At 40.7% G+C, this 19,589-nt stretch overlaps 1 protein-coding gene across 10 annotated transcripts in view; it reads right to left on the minus strand.

The window, feature by feature from the left end:
- Positions 1 to 588: 588 nt before the first annotated feature.
- The window catches only part of NPNT (nephronectin), an 80,900-nt gene continuing 61,899 nt past the window's right edge, over positions 589 to 19,589 (minus strand). For all 10 annotated transcript variants that reach the window (XM_060246978.1, XM_060246970.1, XM_060246974.1 and 7 more), the window contains 4 exons: positions 10,321 to 10,416; positions 8,324 to 8,422; positions 4,564 to 4,820; positions 589 to 825 (listed from right to left, as the gene is read on the minus strand). In XM_060246978.1, coding sequence (XP_060102961.1) covers positions 730 to 825; positions 4,564 to 4,820; positions 8,324 to 8,422; positions 10,321 to 10,416 — 548 coding nt within the window. In that variant the 3' untranslated portion in view covers positions 589 to 729. The remainder of the gene's footprint in view (positions 826 to 4,563; positions 4,821 to 8,323; positions 8,423 to 10,320; positions 10,417 to 19,589) is intronic.

Raw genomic sequence — 19,589 nt, forward strand, 5'->3', positions numbered from 1 at the left:
TAATCTGGTGGCTTTTGCAACCTAAAAAATAAAAGCCATTAGTTGTTTGTGAGGTGACAGGAGGTCAGGATGAGACAGCTCCTTCCATAGCTCTCAGTCTTTGTAGGTTCTAGTCTAGGTTGGGCATGCACAGCTGCCATTTATTTTGCACCTAGATTTTGTAAATACACAACACGTATAAATACATTAGTCATACACATTTATACAGATCACAGCACTACCAATATTAAGGGATGCAGTGCCTACTCTATCATAACTGTCTCTTGATAATAAGGAATAAATGCTATTTATACATATACATATATATAAAACACACCTGTGATGAACACCCTTCTTTAAAAGTGAATGGCAGTAGAACAACCAAAGCTTAAGTCTAAGCCTGAGTTAGTTTCAGTTGGCAGAGGTGAACCAGTTCCACTGTACAGTCAGCAAAGTAGAAAACACACAAATGAAATGGCCAATTTTGCCAAAGAGTCCTTTTTGATGACACTTTCTTCTTTATGAAGGACATGGATATCCTTTTCACATGTACAATGTGAACACGAGAACTCTTAATGGAAATACCGAAATATTACTTTGACCTTTCAAAAAAATTGCATTAACCAGATGGAGCTTCCATGGATCCCACAAAGCACACAAATGAGAGAAGTAGTCATCAACCCACTGGCCCCCCCACCTAGGAGGCATGGGGAAATACAAAGCACACCCTTTGGCGGTCTGTCGGTACCACTAGTGGTCTTGGGAACAGTGGCCTCTCCTCAAACTCACATCATCCAATCCGATTTCACCGGTTCTTCCTTTTCCTTTCTCACCTTTAAAAATGACCTGGAGAAAGAAGGTGTTGAAAGAAGGTAAGTGGTAACCATGAACAAACCATGTTCCCTGAAATTAGCACCAGAACTGCAGCACTGCTTCTGAATATTCCCAGCACAAACCCCAGGAGACCTGTATCCCTGGCTTGCTTTTGCCTAGGATGGCACATGCACTGATTGTTTTAAATGGTTTCACATCTGCTTTCCTCCCCATAGTTTTTTATCATTTTATTTATTTTTAAAGCAACCGAAGCAATATGCACACAAGTGCCCAGGGATAAAGAAACTGTGGCAGCTGATATGCAATGCAGCCATTTGATGAGGGCTACTTTTTCAAATTAATTTTAAGTGTCCTTGTACAGTCCTTTTCATATTATTTTTTTTGTCATCAAAATGCTGACTTATGTCAACCCCATTGTGTTTTCAAGGCAAGAAGTGGTTTGCCATTGCCTGCCTCTGTATAGCGGCCCTGGACTTCCTTGGTGGTCTCCTACCCAACCCAAGTACTTACTGAGGCTGACCCTGCTTAGCTTCTGAGATCTGATGAGATCAAACTAGCTTGGGCAACTCAAGTTGGGTCCCTTTTCCCCCTTTAAATTTTATTATTATCCATGGTTCTTGGGCAATGGGTTGACACAATTTACAGCTTAATACAATCCATAAATCTAAAGCTGCAAAGGTGCAATATCCCCTTCCCGCTTATTGCCCTGAGAATGCAAGGTCTTCACAGTAGCAATGGAGCCTCCTCATGGAGATTTCCTCCACAATTTCATCTCCTTTCTGCTATTCCCCACCCTCTTGCCATCAGTAGGCTTTTTGCTGTGCTTTTCTTTTCCAGTATGTATGAGCTGAACTGCTACTGATTTTTTTTTTTTTTTTGCCAAAAAGCCCCCAGAGGTGGGTGTGGGAAAATGGCAAATGGGAAGCATCAGACATGGGAGGAGAGGTGTGGCACTTTCTCATCCACATCTTCCTCAAACCCACTTTCAGTATAGTCTTCCAAGAAAGGCCGTGCCAAAGCAGACCTGGGGAAGCCTGCAGTAGGGGAAAATGGTCATGCAAAAGCCGAACCATTGTGGTTCAAGTGAATGGCATGGATCCAATTATTTCCTGCTAAGTGAGGAGCCTTGCTCCAATGGCTTTTTCCTCTACAGCAATTATTCCTTTCCACTAGACAGAACAAGACTCCTCACTTAGCTGAAAGGGGTCATTGGATCCACCTTTAAATATATGCAACAGATAAATACGAAAACATTAAAAAAATCCCTTGACATCAACTCAACAGTAAACATGAATTAGTAATTTTAGCACAGATTACTGCTAGGGAGAGAAAAAAAAATGATACTAAAAGGAAACATACATATATGGAAACCTGAGTTAACTGGAGCATGGAAAACCATTCACAAGTCTTCACAAGAGCATTTCAGTAACTGAATACTTTGGCATACATATATACTTAGAAAAGCATATTTGCATTCTTAAATAGAAGACTTTGCTTTTGGTAATGCTGCATTCAACCAGAATCAACTAGTTAGTGAAATCTGTTGTATACCTCCAATAGTTTTCTTGGGAAGGATCTTTACTATCAGAAACATTTATCGTCATCTGCTAAGTATGGTTTTTAAGTATGATGGCTCCTTTTTGTTTTGTGATAGTGTCATCTGGAGACATTCTGTTTCACTGAGACATTTACTTCCTGCAAAAACTAATTATTCCCAACAGTGATCAAGTGGAAAGTCATTTCTGAAGCAGGATGGGAACTGTATTCATGATAGGGCAACACATGGCTTGCAGACAGCCATGTGTGCCTGCTAAAACTGAAAAACTTATTTTAACATCATTGCATGATAAAAATATTGAAGAAGTTTAAAAGAATCCATAACAGTAAGTGAATTTACCCCAAGTACAGCTCACTGTAGAAACAATGGTTCCTTCTTACAGCTTACATTTATCTTTTTTTACCAATTCATTAAGAGTTGAGATTGATCAATCCCTGCTATCATAGCATTATTTAGACCTGACTGAATCCTCATATGTTCTTTGCCATTTAGGATTGCCAAGTCTCCTCTGGTCTCTGGCAGGGGTCAAAGGAGTAATCACCTGGCTCCAGATTGATAAATTCCTGAATATTTAGTGGTGGAGCCTGGGAGAAGGACAGGACCCTCAGTAGGATGCAATGCTATAGTGTCCACCCTCCAAAGCATCCATTTTCTCCAGAGGAACTTATCTGTGCAGTCTGAAGATGTGATGTAATTCTGGGAGAACCATCTGGAGGCTTGCATCCCTGCTGTAATGCCATCTAACACACCCATGTCTTCAAATGCTGGACCTTCCAAGCCTTACTCTGTAGTATACCTCCTCCTGCCATACACACCCTTCTTCTGTCTGTACCTATGAGTTGTGGCTAAACAGCAAAGTGTTTAGCAACATTTTAAAGGCAAATATATTTGTTGTGGCTTTTGTAAGCTAAAGGCTGCTTTGTTGGCTATTTCACCCTGCTCTAAATCTAATAAGAACATAATAAGAGCCCTGCTGGATCAGACCAATAGCCCCTCTAGTCCAGCATCCTGTTTCACAGAGTGGCCAACTAGTTCCTCTGGATAGTCAACAACAGAGCATTGAGTCCAAGGCTTTCCTCCGATGTTGCATGCTGGCTCTGGGATACAAAGGCTCAGTGCCTCTGAATGTGGAGGTTCCTCTCAGCCACCATGGCTAGTAGCCATTATCCTCCATGAATCTAATCCCCTTTTAAAGCTGTTTATTCTTGTGGCCATCACTACATCCTCCGGTAGAAACTTCCACATTTTAATCACTCTTTGTGTAAAACAGTATTTCCTTTTGTCCGTTCTGAACATACTGTCCATCAGTTTCACTGGATGCCCTTGAGTCCTATTAAATTGGGAGAGAGAGAAGAGGTACTTTTTGTCAACTCTCTCCACCCCATGAATAATTTTATAAACCTCTATCATGTCCTCCCATAGTTATCTCTTTTGTCAACTGAAAAGTCCCAGACTCTTCAGACTTCCCTTGCAGGGAATCCTAGAATCAGAGGATTAAAAGAGGTCTCCAGAGTCATCTAGTCCAACCCTCTGCACAATACTTTATGCACCTGACAAAGTTTATGCTACAATAAATGCCTTTGACTTTAAGGTGCCATTAAGGCCTTTGTTGTTTGTATGGCTATCCTTCTGAATTTTTCACTTGCTGTCACTCCAGCCAATTTGTATGTAAGCACAGAGCTGGAATCCATGATCCTCTTGTAAATTCTGTGCAAATGAGATTCATTAGAACATAAAGTATTCAGAGTAGATATTGCCTTATATTATGTTAATATTCCCTTTGGTGCTAGACAGACTACTATGGGTTGCAAGTAGAAGAAGAAAACCATAGATTTATACCCCACCTTTCTCTCTGAATCAGAGTCTCAAAGCAGCTTACAATCTCCTTTATCTTCTTCCCTCACAACAGACACCCTGTGAGGTGGGACTGAGAGAGCTCTCACACAAGCTGCCCTTTCAAGGACAGTTCTGTGAGAGCTATGGCTGACCCAGGGCAATTCCAGCAGCTGCAAGTGGAGGAGTGGGGAATCAAACCCAGTTCTCCCAGATAAAAGTCTGCACACTTAACCACTACACCAAAATGGGAAATGGGGGAACAGGAGGTAAATATAACAAATTAAAATAGTACGCAGGAACTAAATTGTACCAATGCTCTACCTTCTTCATATAGTGCATCCTAATACACTACTCACACTTTTGATGCCAGGTCCCTGTAAGGTAATCTGTGTTTGCCTCCAGCCATGACCGCTGTTCCGTCCCCAAATTGCTGGTCCGTGAGCACCACTCTTTCTCACAAAGACTTGGAGCAATCCTGAATGCAGCCCAGACACTTTATGCCTGAAGGACAGGCACAGATTCCCTGAATGACCTAAATGGCCAAGAGGAAGAACCAAACGTGCTGCTCGTCCTGTTTTGCCTTTGGGCTCTGAGAGAGATAAATACTGTCCGCCTGTTAAAAACAGAAAATATCTTTCATTCTTATCATTATCATTCTTAGCATTTTCCTTTAATTTAAAACATGAAATTTATCACTAGCAATCCTATATATATATATATATATATAATGGAAATACCCATTGTGCTTTAGTTTTAATTATTGATAGCAATAATTGTTCTCCCCCCCCCTAGTTTTGTTGTTATTTCTGAAAGGAATATGTAATTATAACTGTAACAAAAATTGTAGCTATTTTTGCTATGATTATTAGCTTTGAATATTGTAACCAAACTTTAAAGTTAAAGTTTATGCTGTTGGGGGGGGGAAAAAGAAAGAAAATCATTGCCTGCTTCTTATCAGATAGTCATCTCACCAACTTTGGTCACTAGTCAATGTGCACTGGATTACAGCATGTGATTTTTAAAATTGAAATCTTTTTTAAAAAGACCATTCCTGTAAAGCAAATAAATAAACAAACAAACTCAAACCTCTCAAACACAGAATAAGGCACCAGCTCTTTCGACTGCCTCTGCATGCATCTTACAGTACTGTCAGACATGTGGGATTTATTCAAAGTCATTTGTGTGCCTCTTCCTTTCTGGGAAGTTATCTGCTCAAAAGTCATCAGCTGCTAAATGAAAACCAGAAGACTGGCACCATTTAGAATAGCCCAAAATCAAAAGGGTGTATAATACCAATAAGCTTTTTCACTGATCCTTTCATGTATGAAGTCAAAACTTTGATAAACAGGATCTCCATGCTTTATAAACAGCTCATTGCTATACTAATGAGGACGTCTTTATTTTCAGCTTCTTTTATTAGGTGTTCTAAAGATGGAACAATACCCAGGAGGAGAAATAATTTTTTTATGAAAAGAAAAGCGCACAGACACAAAAAAACTGTTGCCCTAATCCAGCAAGAGATGTATGCAGCAGTATTTGCTATGCACTACCAATGCATATCTAGATGTAAATCTCCAATTGAAAATACTCTTTGAGCCAATTAAACTGGATGGGTGCATCTTTTGATGCAAATGAGGCTAAGCATTCAGATCCAGAGATGCCAGATGTTCTCACAACTAACTGCTCTTGATGACAGCTGCTTAAGGGTCTGCATCTTTCCAGACTAAAATGTGCTATTTCATTAGAAGAAAAGGATCAAGAAGAGTTCACTGCTGGTTAAATATAGCTGAGCAAAAGAAATCAATATGCAAATAACTGATTTTTTGACTGAATACTGTTAAGACATCTCTGTATAGTCTTTTCCATCTGAGAAGGAGGCTAAAAGCAGATTATACCTTTGGAAAAAAATCTGCATACATTATCAAAAACAAGAGACAGTAAATAAAAAAAGCCAAGATAACCTTAAATTCCAAATTAAAAATCTTGTCAGCTACTAATAAAATTCCCAATCATTTTTTAAAGCAAGTCTAGATAATACTGTCTTGTTTAAAACTGTGATTTAAAAAAGTAAATCTGTATTCACCCTTTTTCACACAAGAAAGGACAGAACAGGAAAGGCTGAATTTTTCATAGATTTCCCAGAACAGCAGAAAGATGGTGCACCTATTAAACGTCCAACTGAAAAGTTACATAACTGCTGTGATGTTTAGCAACATTATCCACTGGAAATCCCCATGTCTCTGAGTCTGGCTGGTGGTTCCAATGGCTTATCTAATTTCCATTATCAGGTAGGAAAAACCTTTTATGTGCCAATATACATCCAAACCCTTACTCTCAAAACAGAGGTTTAGATCCATTGATGCACCAGCAGAAACATAAACATACCCAGTGCAATTTATTTTATGTATAATGTTTTTTATGCTGCCACTCCAGGAATCTGCCCAGTATGGCTCACAAATAAAAATAATATTTATTGAAACTCTATTAAAAATAGCCCCAGCCCAACATAAAAACACAGATCATAAAAACAAACCACAGTCAACTGAAAACAATAGATTCCAAGCTAAAATACTGCTTAAAAATCAGGCTTGCACGAGATCTTTCCTTCCTATATACTGCAGTGTCCAGAAATTGGTTTCACACGGTCTTGTGGAAGTGGAAATGCAAACAATGACTGATTCTGCAGCTGCTGTTGCTCCACTCCCAGACTTCTGCTTTCATTGGATCTAGCAATCGATTCCCCACCAGTTGCTGGCAGGTGCTTTTGACCCATAGTTCTCCCTCCAGTTCCCCCCACACCTTCCCAATCTTGTTTTTTAGAGATCAGGAAGGTATGGGGAGAACTGGAGGGAGCCGTGGTCAAAATATGCCCACACAGCAAATGGTGGGAATCGATTGCTTGACGAAACACTTGACGAAAGCAGAAGCCCGGAGGTGGAGAACAGCGACTGTAGAATTGGACAATATATTTTACTTGGTGCTAGCAGTTTCTTGAGGCTTTTTCTTGCATTTTCGTTGGTGCAAGAGCTCTAGCACAAGGGAAAATTTAAAAAGGAATCCAACCCAGGATGTGTGTGAAAGAGAGAGAAAGCAATCCTAAGTAGGCCTGCTTAGAAACAAGTCCCATTTCATTTGAATGGGGATTGCTCCCAGGAAAGTATTTTTAGGATTGACCAGAGTGACTGGTTTCCAGGCTGTTTGGTTTTTTATCTCCCTGTGTTTTTCACAGCAATCTGCATATAGTATTAGAAATAAAAGCAGAAAGAAACAAGGACCTGATGTTTGAATCACAAAAGTGCCTTCCTGGGCACATGCACCTAGCAAAATGTCAGTAGAGTGGTTTCACATGACATGGGATTCATGCGTTTTCCTATCTCAAAATGTTTTCTTTGTAGAAAATATGTAAACTGCATAGTTGCCTGGGAAACCCCTGGTACAAATAGGTTTGTGAATGTGTTTTTCCCCAGAGGATTTGACCCTCTGTTGGAATTGGGGGGGGGGGGGTAGTTTTTTTGTCACTATGGAGAAGCGGAAGGAGAGAGCTGAGGAAAAAGGAGTTCTGAAGGGGGAAAAGAGAGATTTTTGAGGTGATGCTTTCCCTATTACTTCATTCCCATCCTTGGAAGAGCGTTGCCTGCTGGACTTCTATCCACCCTGCTGATTTTCAAGACAGAGATGAAACTTGGCATCAACTAGAGATACAGTTTTAGCAAACAAGAGGCGCAGTTGATAAAGCTGCTCTGCCTAGACACAATTTCCTTGCCATTACAATTTATGCAGTTAGAAGATGAATACCCTAAAGATAACTGCCAGCCTATGTCAAGAAGGGCATACAGAGATACAACCTTGATGGATGTTTCCTTACTTTGGAACCTCTCTTCCTGGCAGAGATTCACCAGAACCACAAACCAGATCAATTCTTCTAGACCAAAGTAAAGTGATTTGATCCAGGTAGCCATTTTGTGCCACTGGGATGAAAGCCCACCCTAGGGAGGGCATCTTTTAGTTGCAAATCAGAAAACTGCGTGCTTGGCTCAACATTTCTCAATGTGTCTTGCCTATTCTAGGCCTTCAAGTTACACACAAAGTTAAAACAACAAAGACATTAATCTATACCTGAGGCATCTTTAACAGATTCCCAATGCAAATCTTCATCTTTCTCCTTCATCCATCTACATAGTCCACTGTCAAAGTTACAGCTGTGAACAAAAACACCTGAAAGGAAGAAAATGGACAAAGGACTCAACTGCTGTGGGTGATAAGCTTTTCAACAGCAGGCAGGTAGACTGGAATTTATAACGTTTCTAAAATATTTTTAAAATTAAGTTTTCAAGAAAAGGGGGATACATAGAGTGCATCTTTAACAATGGTAGCTGGAGAACAAAATTTTAGTCCAGTGGCACCTTTAAGACCAACAAAATTTTATTCATGGTAGAAGCTTTTGTATGCAAGCACACTTCTTCAGATACAGATTATCTGTACTTTGTTCTGTTGCTTCAGACCTACAGCTACCCACCTAAATCTCTTAATGGTAACTGTAAATAGGTTCATGATACAAACACAATTACTGTGCAAGTACAGGTGTTAAAAAATCACCAGACACTCTAAAATGAAGGTAGAAATGGGAAGTTAGCTAAAAACTGACGTCATTCAGTGCTAAAAGGAGAGCTGCAAGCAGGATATGATCAATCTTTCATGTTTATTCTAAGCCTGCGGCTAACATGAGTCTGAGAGAGTTGCTCTTCACTTTCTCCAGTTATACTCATGACTGGGGGAAAGGTAACCAAGATGGGAGATTGCAGAAAAGAGAAGGGATGCAAAGGCCCACGCAGCCAAAGCTACACATTAGAAATATTGGTGAATTTAGGTCCAAGTTCTCTAGACACAACTCATTTTCCCTGCAGTTATAGAGCAGCTGTGGGGAAAGGAATTTTTTAAATGCATAAGGGCCCACATTTGGCATGAGATGATAGCACAGGGAAAGGAAGGGTTCCTGAAAAACACTACCTCCCCACGAACAGCCCTAAATAAGACTAATTTGCCTCAGTTCGCAGGTGCACGTGGACTGGACTTATCAAAATGTGTAATGCGTAGTTTGGCCTACAGACACTTTGGTCTTAAAGTCCATAAAGGTCAGTATTGTGATCAATGGCTGAAATTCTGAAAGAAAACGTAATTCCTGCTGGCTTATTCCCTGCAGTGTGATCTTATTCTTAACATTTTAGTGAGGCAGAAGGGTTACAGAACCCTTCTATAAAGATTCTGAGGACACACCTTTTTCATAAGTCTTTCCCCCCAATACTATCAATATTTATATTATGGAAAAGATAGTTCATAGTAACAGTTGTATAAACTCTGGGGAGGACTGTTCTGGTTTTGTGGAAATTTGGTGGCCCTACCTAAACTATATGGTCTACTGAAGGGAAACTGCTGGATAACTCCCTGCTGGTAGATGTATTTACTCTCTAATATTCTTGAAGACATTATTCACTTTAATAAGTTTTTGTGTATCTTCACTGGGATATGGATTTGTAGTTATTGTTGATGCAGCCATAATTATTATTGTACTTATCAGGGCTTTTTTTGTAGCAGGAACTTCTTTGCATATTAGGCCACACACCCCTGATGTAGCTAATCCTCTAAGAGTTTACAGGTCTCTTAGTGCAGGGCCTACTGTAAGTTCCAGGAAGATTGGCTACATCAGGGGCATTTGGCCTAGTATGCAAATGAGTTCCTGCTACAAAAAAGTCCTGGTACTTATTAAATACAATAATAATTACAATAATATTTTTAAAACCTATATTTTACATTTTAAAAATATTTATTTTTAATGTATTCATTGAAACTATTGCGCAAGTTGATGGTTGGCAATACAGGATAGATAAGTCACATGTATATCATCTAAAAATGTGTATGCTCACTTCCCATGTAAAAAGACCCTTAGTATGCTTAACTCAAGGTCAATTGATTTTAGACAGGTGTGGCTGAACATAACATTGCAGGCATGCTGACCAAAAAATCAACAGAAAAATAAACATGTGACAGACACAGAAACAGAATTAAAAAAAAAAAATCATATGGCCACAAAAGTAATTTCCCAAAATGGTAACTACCTGGATCATCATTGGCTTTATCCTCGTCAGCGCTAATCCCTCTTTCAATTTCAAACGTTTCAAAGAGATTATTGCTCACTCCAGGCTGGCGTGGAACTGGGAGTGGGGGGAAGCAATTCAAAAGAAATGAATGAAGCAGATAAGGCAATAGGGCAATGATTAATTTAATCTTTAATAAAATATGGAGAAAAAAGCTTCCAGCTTAGTGCTTCAGGAAATGCAATATATTTAATGACATTTCATGTGTAGCTTCATAACCAGCCCATCTCAATAATTTATGCAGTAACATTCATCTGGTTTCTTTCGAAGGTAAGTTTCAAAGAAGCTTGAAAAAGAATCTTTGACTGCTTCTCTGGACATGTTAATTGTTATGTCTATATTTCAAAATCTAAGATAGTCTGGCTCTGCAGAGGTCTAAAGATTCCTTTAGCATCTTAAGAGGCAGACTACCTTGCTTGGGCATGAGCTTTTGCAGGCAAAAAGCCCATGTTCAACATCTGTTTCAAATACACACTGTTCCCCTTATTTCTGGGTCTGGTTGTCATCTGAAAATCCTGCACGATTTATTGCCCTGGCTCCTTCTGCCGATGCATTAAAATGTGTGATGAAAAACTTACCTCTTCATTTGGGCATTTAATTAATTAATTCACAGGGTCTTGGTGGCTGCTGCTCCCAAGGTTTACTAGTCCCTTTCCCTGAGTTATATTCTATCCTATTGTTCAAAACAAAGTAAATTAGCTCCTGGTCTTCAGAGTTCTAGCCAATTAATACAAAAATAGTGGGATGGCAGGCAACCACTAGTCTCTTATTAAGAATAAAATAACTTCAACTGTAGAAGAGTTCTTTGTTTGCTTCATTTATAGCCCACTTTTCTCACTGAGACTCAAGGTACGTAGATTACAAAATATATATTTTAAAAAATCAATCACGCAGCATAAACCATCCAATAAAAATAGTACAGAATTAGGACTACAGAATTAGAAAACAATGCAAACAGCAGATGATGAAGATGATGATGATACTGGATTTATATCCCGCCCTTCACTCCGAATCTCAGAGCGGCTCACATTCTTCTTTATCTTCCTCCCCCACAACAGACACCCTGTGAGGTGGGTGGGGCTGAGAGGACTCTCACAGCAGCTGCCCTTTCAAGGACAACTTCTGCCAGAGTTATGGCTGACCCAGGGGCATTCCAGCACGTGCAAGTGGAGGAATGGGGAATCAAACCTGGTTCTCCCAGAGAAGAGTCCAGATACTTAATCTCTACACCAAACTGGCTCTCAGATGTATGTTGTTCAGTAAAACCAAGATCATACTATAAAGATTGCAACAGACTATTATCCTTATAAAATGCCTCCCCCAACTCTTCTGCTTTGCACATTCTGTAGAATGATAAAACTGTGGTAGTCTTCTTGATTTCCTCAGAAAAGCCACTCCATGAGGGAGCCACAGCAGAGAATGCACAGGGTATGGACAGCTTCTTTGGTTTTATCTATATTCTACAAATCTTGTTTTTAATCTGTAGTTACTGTACACTTTGCATTAAATAATATATTTCATTCTGTTTTAGCTGCTCAACTTTCTAGGTCCCTTCCTGACTTGATTCTGAGGTTGTTCCCCCTTTCCCCACCCACACTTTTCTGTTTTCCATCAGCAAGCAAGGGCCACAATTACCTAGAATTCTTCCACCATAAATGGGCAAACCCTACCCCGATTTCTCTCTGAATGAATCTATTGGACAGCTATTCCTACTTAGTGAGCCATTTGTATGTATCAGCTCACCAATGTGAAACAAGAAGTTTTCTTGGTGCCACCATAATTCTCAGAAAAGGGGGCAGGAAGCTAATTAAAATGAAGACGATGAGAAGAAAAGATTGGATTTATACCCTGTCCTTTACTATGCAAAGGAGTCTCAGAGCATCTTACAATCTCCTTTCCCTTCCCCCTCCCCACAAAAACTGCTTTTGAGCAGAACAGCTCTGTGATAACTTAGGACTCACTCACGGTCACATCAGCAGGTGCATGTGGTGGAGTGGGGAACTAAACCCAGTTCTCCCAGAAAAAAAGTCAGTGTACTTAACCACTACAACAACTAGCTCTTTATAGAAATGAACTCCTTTCCTTTTATTTGTTAGCTTCTTTGACCAATGGTCTTAAGCTCAAGATAAAACAAGACAGTAAATACAAAACAAATTACAAATAATTTAAAACCAAAACAAACTAACAAGGAAGAAAACCAACACTCATAATTACAAGTAATAATAATCCGAAAGACTACCTAATATTAATATAGAATTTCGTAAAACTCTTTAACATTATAAAACATTATAACAATATAAAATTAGAGTAAAAATCTTAGTACATATTAGCAGCACAACAAGGCCTTCGTTTTAGAGAGAAATGACCTCCATGTAGAGGCCCTTTTGCATTCAGCCATCCTTAGGATGTTCCAGCACATTATCACTGTACCAAATTTAGGTGACAGAAACAACACACAAACTTGCTGGTGAAGAACAGCTGTAAACTGTAGCTAAATGGATTACTGCATTTGTTACAGCTGTCTTTAAAAATTCCTTTTCCAGATACCAAAAGATGTCTAGCACATCATTAGTGACAGTAGCTGTGTATTTCAGATTTGTTGTGGTTTGTGGATATTAAAGCTTCTGAGAATATTTTTGGCTTCGTTTAATCATCTGTACTGAGAAAGTAACTCTAAATAAAATTGCAATGCAAATGTCTGAAGCAAAACCTAGAGATTATCTATGAGCTATACATGAAATAATAGATTTTATACTACATCCCATCCCAAAGAAATAGGGCTTCTTTTCTACTAAGACTAAAAAATAGTTCTTGCTATCTTTGCCATTCCTAAACTTTACGCAGTAAAATAGTTGTGTTCATTTAACATGACAAGCACAAGGAAAGTATATGTGAATAGGGAAGAACACATACAAAACTTTTGCTTAAGAAATGGTTAACCTTTTTGGCAAAGTCCACAAACACTACTTCAACATTCTAACTGTGATGTTGCTAGGTTTCACCTTGGAGTTTCTTCCTTCTATGGTTGCCAAGCCCAGAAACAGGGTGGGACCGAGACACTGGTAGTGGCCTCCAGTGACACTGATATCACTTCCAGGCTATCCTAAAAGTGACATCATAGTGTCACTGGATAGCCTGGAAGTGACCTCAATCCTCTCTAGGAATTGCTTGAAACTCTATAGTATGACTGATCAGACTTTCATGGCATTTTTAAATTGCTTTAAAATGGTGGAAACAATCACAGGTCCAACCCATGGCTGTTATTCTAGTTAGCCCAAACTGAAAGTTGAAAAAGAATGGCCATAGACTTGTTGAGACATATCCATGTAAAACAGACACAAGACATGCACCTTTTGACAAATATCTTGATCAGACATAATAGGGAAAAGAATTTTGTAGCAATTCCTTGTAGAGTCATGATGAAATAAGTGTCACTGTGAGGGTTTTATTTTCACCACAGAATAATCATAAATCAAGTTGTTCTGATCTATTAATGAAATGTGGAATTTCAAAACAGGTAATTTTAGTTCTGTGGTGCAGAGTGGTAAAGCTGCAATACTGCAGTGCTACCTTTACTAATTTTAGTTACTGACCATTACAGCCTTTTATTATCCAACATGTCAGTTTCCTCAGTGGGAGAGGCCAAACAAACCCCAACAATGTGCTGTGTTTCTAAAAAATCAAACCCCTTCTATTTTAAAGCATGTGTCGGATTGCTCTTCCCTGCCTCTTGGCACTCTTTCCTGTCTCTTTCCTCCCAAACATGTATTTTTTTAAACTGAAGGCAGAACTCATTAACGTTTGTCTGAACCTACAATTTTCCCTTCCCAACAAATATGAACACCACTAACAGACATCACAAAGTATGATTATATATTCGCAAAAATCATGACTGGCTGATAAAGATGGCAGAGATCAGTTTCCATTTCATTTTCATTCTAGCTTGTTAAATTCATTAAATATAATTGCAACAGTTTTTATACATGCAGTGGCAGAAGAGTGGGGGTGTGGGAGAAGATGCCAGAGTGGTAGATTAATCTTTGCAAATTTCACAAACAGCAAATAAAGATGTCTATATAACTAAGGAGTGCCAAAGGGAGGGGGTGGGTCGGCACAGAATAGTTTAAGAGTTAATTAATACCAACCTTTCACTCCGCTTTTCAATCTGAATACTTGCCAGTGGCTGTTTGGTTGTGGTAAGCAGTGGTTTCCCTAACCTGAATAGCCCAGGTTAGCCCAGTCTCATCAGATCTCGAAAACTAAGAAGATTCAGCCCTGCTTAGTATTTGGATGGGAGACCTCCAAGGAACACCAGGGTTGTTATGCAGAGGCAGGCTGTGGCAAACCACCTCTGAACGTCTCTTGCCATGGCAACCCTTCAGGGTTCCCATAAATTGGCTGTGACTTGACAGTAACAACAAAAGAAAGCATTGAATCATATGATAAAAAGAGGAATGTGGGTGCTAAACATCACAGATGAGATAATAGTGTCAGTCAGTCAGTCAGTCAGTTTATTGCGGCTCTAGGCCAATCAACAACAACAACACAACTCATCAATAACAATACAAGAGATAATAGTGCTTGATGAATTAGAACTTCTATATAAGAGAGGATGCAGAAACAGGATTACTTTGCCTGGGTGGCTGCAGAAGGGTCTTTTCCAATATCTGCTACCTGAGTTGCCTTTTAGCTAGAGATGCCTTTACAAAGCATCATGTGAACTACCACTGAACTAGTACAGATCTGCCTAAACAAACAGCAAAAGGCTTTTGGGAAAGGTCAGGGAGAATCTTACGCTTTCTTGCCCTTGAACACAGTTAAGACCTTTTCAGGAATACCTACTTCTCGAGGAGAATCACTGCTCTGGCAGATTACTGTATCACCTTGCTGTCGTATTTGTTTGTTCTGTAATATTTATTATAGGCAGACCACCTGAAAGTTGTGCATAACAAAATATAAACCAACTTCTAATATTACATCCCACTTGACCAAAAAATCTGGCAGGTTTTAATTTGACCAAGAAACAGAATCCAGGATGGAGATATGCCAATAGGAGCAGAGTTGGTTTTCAACAGCTGGTTCACCAGGGACAAGAAGAGAGTACAGAGCCTCATTATCGTGCTGCCCCGGTTGTGCATTCTGGCTTCCTCCCGTACAGGTGACTTGATGCCATTCATTAACTACTGCACTCAAGGGGATTGCTACGCTACACTGGCAACCAAACCTGCCCTCCACTACTTGCAATGGTGGCCTGATTCTCATTAAGAGAGTAGGGAAATGCATTTTGACAGTAAACATGCTTGCTCCTATAGCAGCCTGAATAGCTCTGGTCACTAACATACCTGATTGCATCAGAATTAGTGAAGTAAACAGGGTTGAACCAAGTGGGTAGCCGTGTTGGTCTGAAGCAACGTGACAAGCAAAGTTAGAGTCCAATAGCATCTTTAAGACCAACAAAGTTTTATTCAGGCTGTGAGCTTTTGTGTGCATGCACACTTTGTCAGACGTGGCTAGTACCTGAATGGGAGACCACCAAGGAAGACTGGGGCTGCTATGAAGAGAAAGGCAATAGCAAACCACCTCTGCTAATATCTGTCCTGACCTGGATAGTCCAGTCTAGCCCAATCTCATCAGATCTTGGAATCTAAGCAGGGTTGGCCTTGGTTAGTATTGGATGGGAGAAAGTCCACCAAGAAGTCCAGGGTTGTTACACAGAGGCAAGCAATGGCAAACTGTATTTAAACATCTCTTGCCTTGAAAACACCATGAAGGCTTACCCTAAGTTATCTTTGAGTTAATGGCATTTTACACACAGACACAGAACTTCTATAAATCAGGATTTTACCATGGCTACCTCGGTGGAAAAGCAGCACAGAAACCTTTTAAATAAATAAGCAAGTACTTCCCCAGAGATGCTAACCTAGTACCTTTGCTACTGCTATTTAGGGGCTAGGTGACATATTCTTAGTTGCTAAATATTTTGAGTGATGGGTTTATTTGGGGCTGTTGCTGCTTTAATTCAGTTCAGTTCAGTTTATTATTACAGTCATTGACCAGAACATTTTAGTCATCTAGAACAGGGGTCCCAAACCCCTGGGCCAGGGACCAGTAGTGGGCCATGGCCTGTTTTCCATGGGCCACGCAGCCTCGCCCCCCCCCATGGTGCTTCCTTCCCCCATTTCCTCCTCCCTCCTTCACCCCCCACACAACCTCCCTGCCTCCTCCCCCTCCCACCAATCAGCTGATCAGCCAGGAAAGCCACTGCAGCAGCTTTGAGCAATGCTGCCCTTGCTTCCTCCTCAAGTGGGAAAGAGGCAAGGGCAGCATCACTCGCTGCTGCTGCCAGTCACCCTTCCTTTCCCTTCCCGTCCCTTTGCCTCTCGCCCCCCTGAGCCTGGGCTCTGCAGCCGCGGCATGCCTGCCTCCTCCTCTGTCACCTCTTTCGCTTCTGTTCCTGTTGCCCCCCCCGCCCTGCTGGCCATGGTGTGTCTGCTTCCTTCTTCGAGCCCACCACCACCACCCGCCCCCTCCTTTCCTTTCCTTCTTGTTCTACTGCCTCCCCTGGCAGCGGTGGTGTGCTGTGATTGCAGGTGGGGGGGAAAGGTGATGGAACGGGAAAGAAAGGGAAGGGAAGAAGGGGGTGAGCGCCATGGGCCCGGGGGGGGGGTTGAAGCACTTTGGGGGGTTCCTGTCTGGAGCACAACATGCCCTCGGCTGGCACTGACTGTGGCAGTTTCCCCCCTGCAGCTGTTTGGAGGGGGGACGGCCTGGGAGGACTTCACCACCCCTTCCCCAGCCTTAAAATGGAGGAAACGGGGGGAGGAGAGGTGACAAGGCTTCACAGGGGGGCAGGGAAGATAATGGGGGGGGAGATAGATCAGGTGGGTAGCTGTGTTGGTCTGAAGCAGTAGAACAAAGTAGGAGTCAAGTTGCACCTTTAAAAGGTGGTGAGGCTGCACGGGGGGGGGGGAGGAGAGAGAAGGAAAATGGGGGGAGGAGGAAGTGGTGAGGCTGTGCAGGGGGGAGGAAAACAGGAGGGAGGAGGCATTGCAGGGGGGAGGTTAAATTGGGTCCCCCCCACCCTGCCTGCTTTGGGCTGTGGTCGGTAGGCTGGCCCTGGACTCGGTCCTTGGGGCCAAAAAGGTTGGGGACCACTGATCTAGAACAACCTTAAAAGTACCTTATAAAAAGTCTGATTTGGGGCTGATTTGATATGATGGCTTCTGTTCATTGGAAGCTCTCTGAACAGAAAAGGGATATATATGTGCAATTCAAATAAAATTAAATAGATAGTACTAAGATGCAAATTTGCCTCAAATTTAGATTTCTGTATCATTGATTTTACCAAAAAGGCATGATAAACTGCCTCTGGGCTCTTTTGAAGGAAAAAAGCCTATGCAAGGGTGACCATTTCAGGGTTGCTTTATGAGCAGTCAGCATCCAGAGCACGAGAGGCATCTCATGTGTATTATCATGCAGCTGTGCCTTTGATTCCATGTATATCAACAAAAGGATAATATGTGATTAATATGGTATTAAATTTCACATATCTATAGCTCTGAATAACAAGACGTGCGTGCCGAGTAACTGGTATTTCCCACTGAAGCCGGGTGAAAGTACTGTAGTTTGATCTCTAGCATTAAGTGAGGATAAGGATGAAAACTGACTAGTCAAGGCCCTTCATGTGGGTAATAAACTCTCTGCAGCAAATTGCTTTCCCTGGGTTTTGTGGAATGCGGGATGCCTAAATATTTATTTAAACAGCAGCCAAACGTAAAAAAGAGTTGGCATCTTTGGGGAGTTACTTTACTGCATTTGTACGCTGCCTCTCTAAATAAGTCTCAAGGTAGATCACAGGTAAAACATTTAAAAACAATAAAATCCTAAAATTTTATTAAAGCCAGCATTCCAATTTTTAAAAAGGCTCTTCTAAAAAGTTCTATTTTTGCAAAGTTTAAGGAAGGGCAGGAGTGTGAGGGCATGCCAAACTTCCTAGCATCTCTACCAGGTTAGAGACACAAGTAAGGATGCCGGTTATTCACATGCGGTGGGCAACCTCCTGCCCCTGCTTGCTCTCAGGCAGCTGAACAACAGGAGAAAATGGGGTGTGTGAGTGTGAAGATACACTGGTGTCACTCCTGGTGGCCACATCCCCAGTTTTCATGGTGTTTTCCTTAGAGATTGGAAGAATTCTTAGAGCATTATTGATATGGTGATATCGCATCTGTTTCAGTACCGGAAAGTGATGTCCCCATGTTAGCAATGCTCCCCCAACACCAATCTGCTACCCCAAATCTCCTAGGAGTTGCCAGCACTGGCTGCAACCACAACTGTCCAAGCACTGGCTTGCAATACATCATACTTGTCGGCAGGGCTTGAATTCAGCAGGAGCTCACAGGAGCACAGCTCCTGAACCTCCAGCCAGGGTCTGCATGCAGTCGGCGGTTCTCTTCCCACTGCACACAGATCCTGGGGCATATGCAAATGAGATATCCTACTGAGCTCCTGCACCTTTTTTCCTACAAAATGACCCCTGCTTGTCAGTAAAAGATAATCTTTGAAAGGCTTCATTAACATAAATGATTGAAAACCCCTAAGATTTGAATGGAAACATGCACCAATAACTAACACAGGGATACAAATTACTAACAGAAGGTGAAAAATAATTTACAAATTAATGAGAAATGAATAATGAGCCTTAGAGCCTCATTGCAGTTTTGTTGTGATTGTGTATCTAATTAGTCTTTCCCCCAGTTCTGCCTGATATATAAGTTAGAGTAAAATTATAAAAAATGAAGAACAGAAAGCATTTCAGCAGAGCTCTTTTTTAGTATCTTTTTGCATAATGTCTCCTACCAGTGGCTTTTTGATTACTGATTTAGTGTTACATGGCATGTCTAAACAAATATTAATTAAAAATCTTTTAAAAAAATCTTTAAAAAATAAACAAATCTTAATAAATCACTGAACAAAGACCTACTTTATTCTCCCATACTTACTAAAAAGGCAATTATTAGTATTTCTAGCATATTATATTGAAATCCCAAAGAAACTGAGAACTTTCCTTTCCCTCACAAAATCTGGAATACAAAGATTCTGACAGTTTTCCCCCTGTCAATTAAAGTAACTTTGGATATTCCATACAATCACATCAGTTCAACCAATCCATGTTACAGGCATTATTGCCATCTGTACCACAAAATACAGGTTTTATGACTGAGCCTTGAAAA

Source organism: Heteronotia binoei, chromosome 9, assembly GCF_032191835.1.
Source record: "Heteronotia binoei isolate CCM8104 ecotype False Entrance Well chromosome 9, APGP_CSIRO_Hbin_v1, whole genome shotgun sequence".
NCBI lineage: Eukaryota > Metazoa > Chordata > Lepidosauria > Squamata > Gekkonidae > Heteronotia > Heteronotia binoei.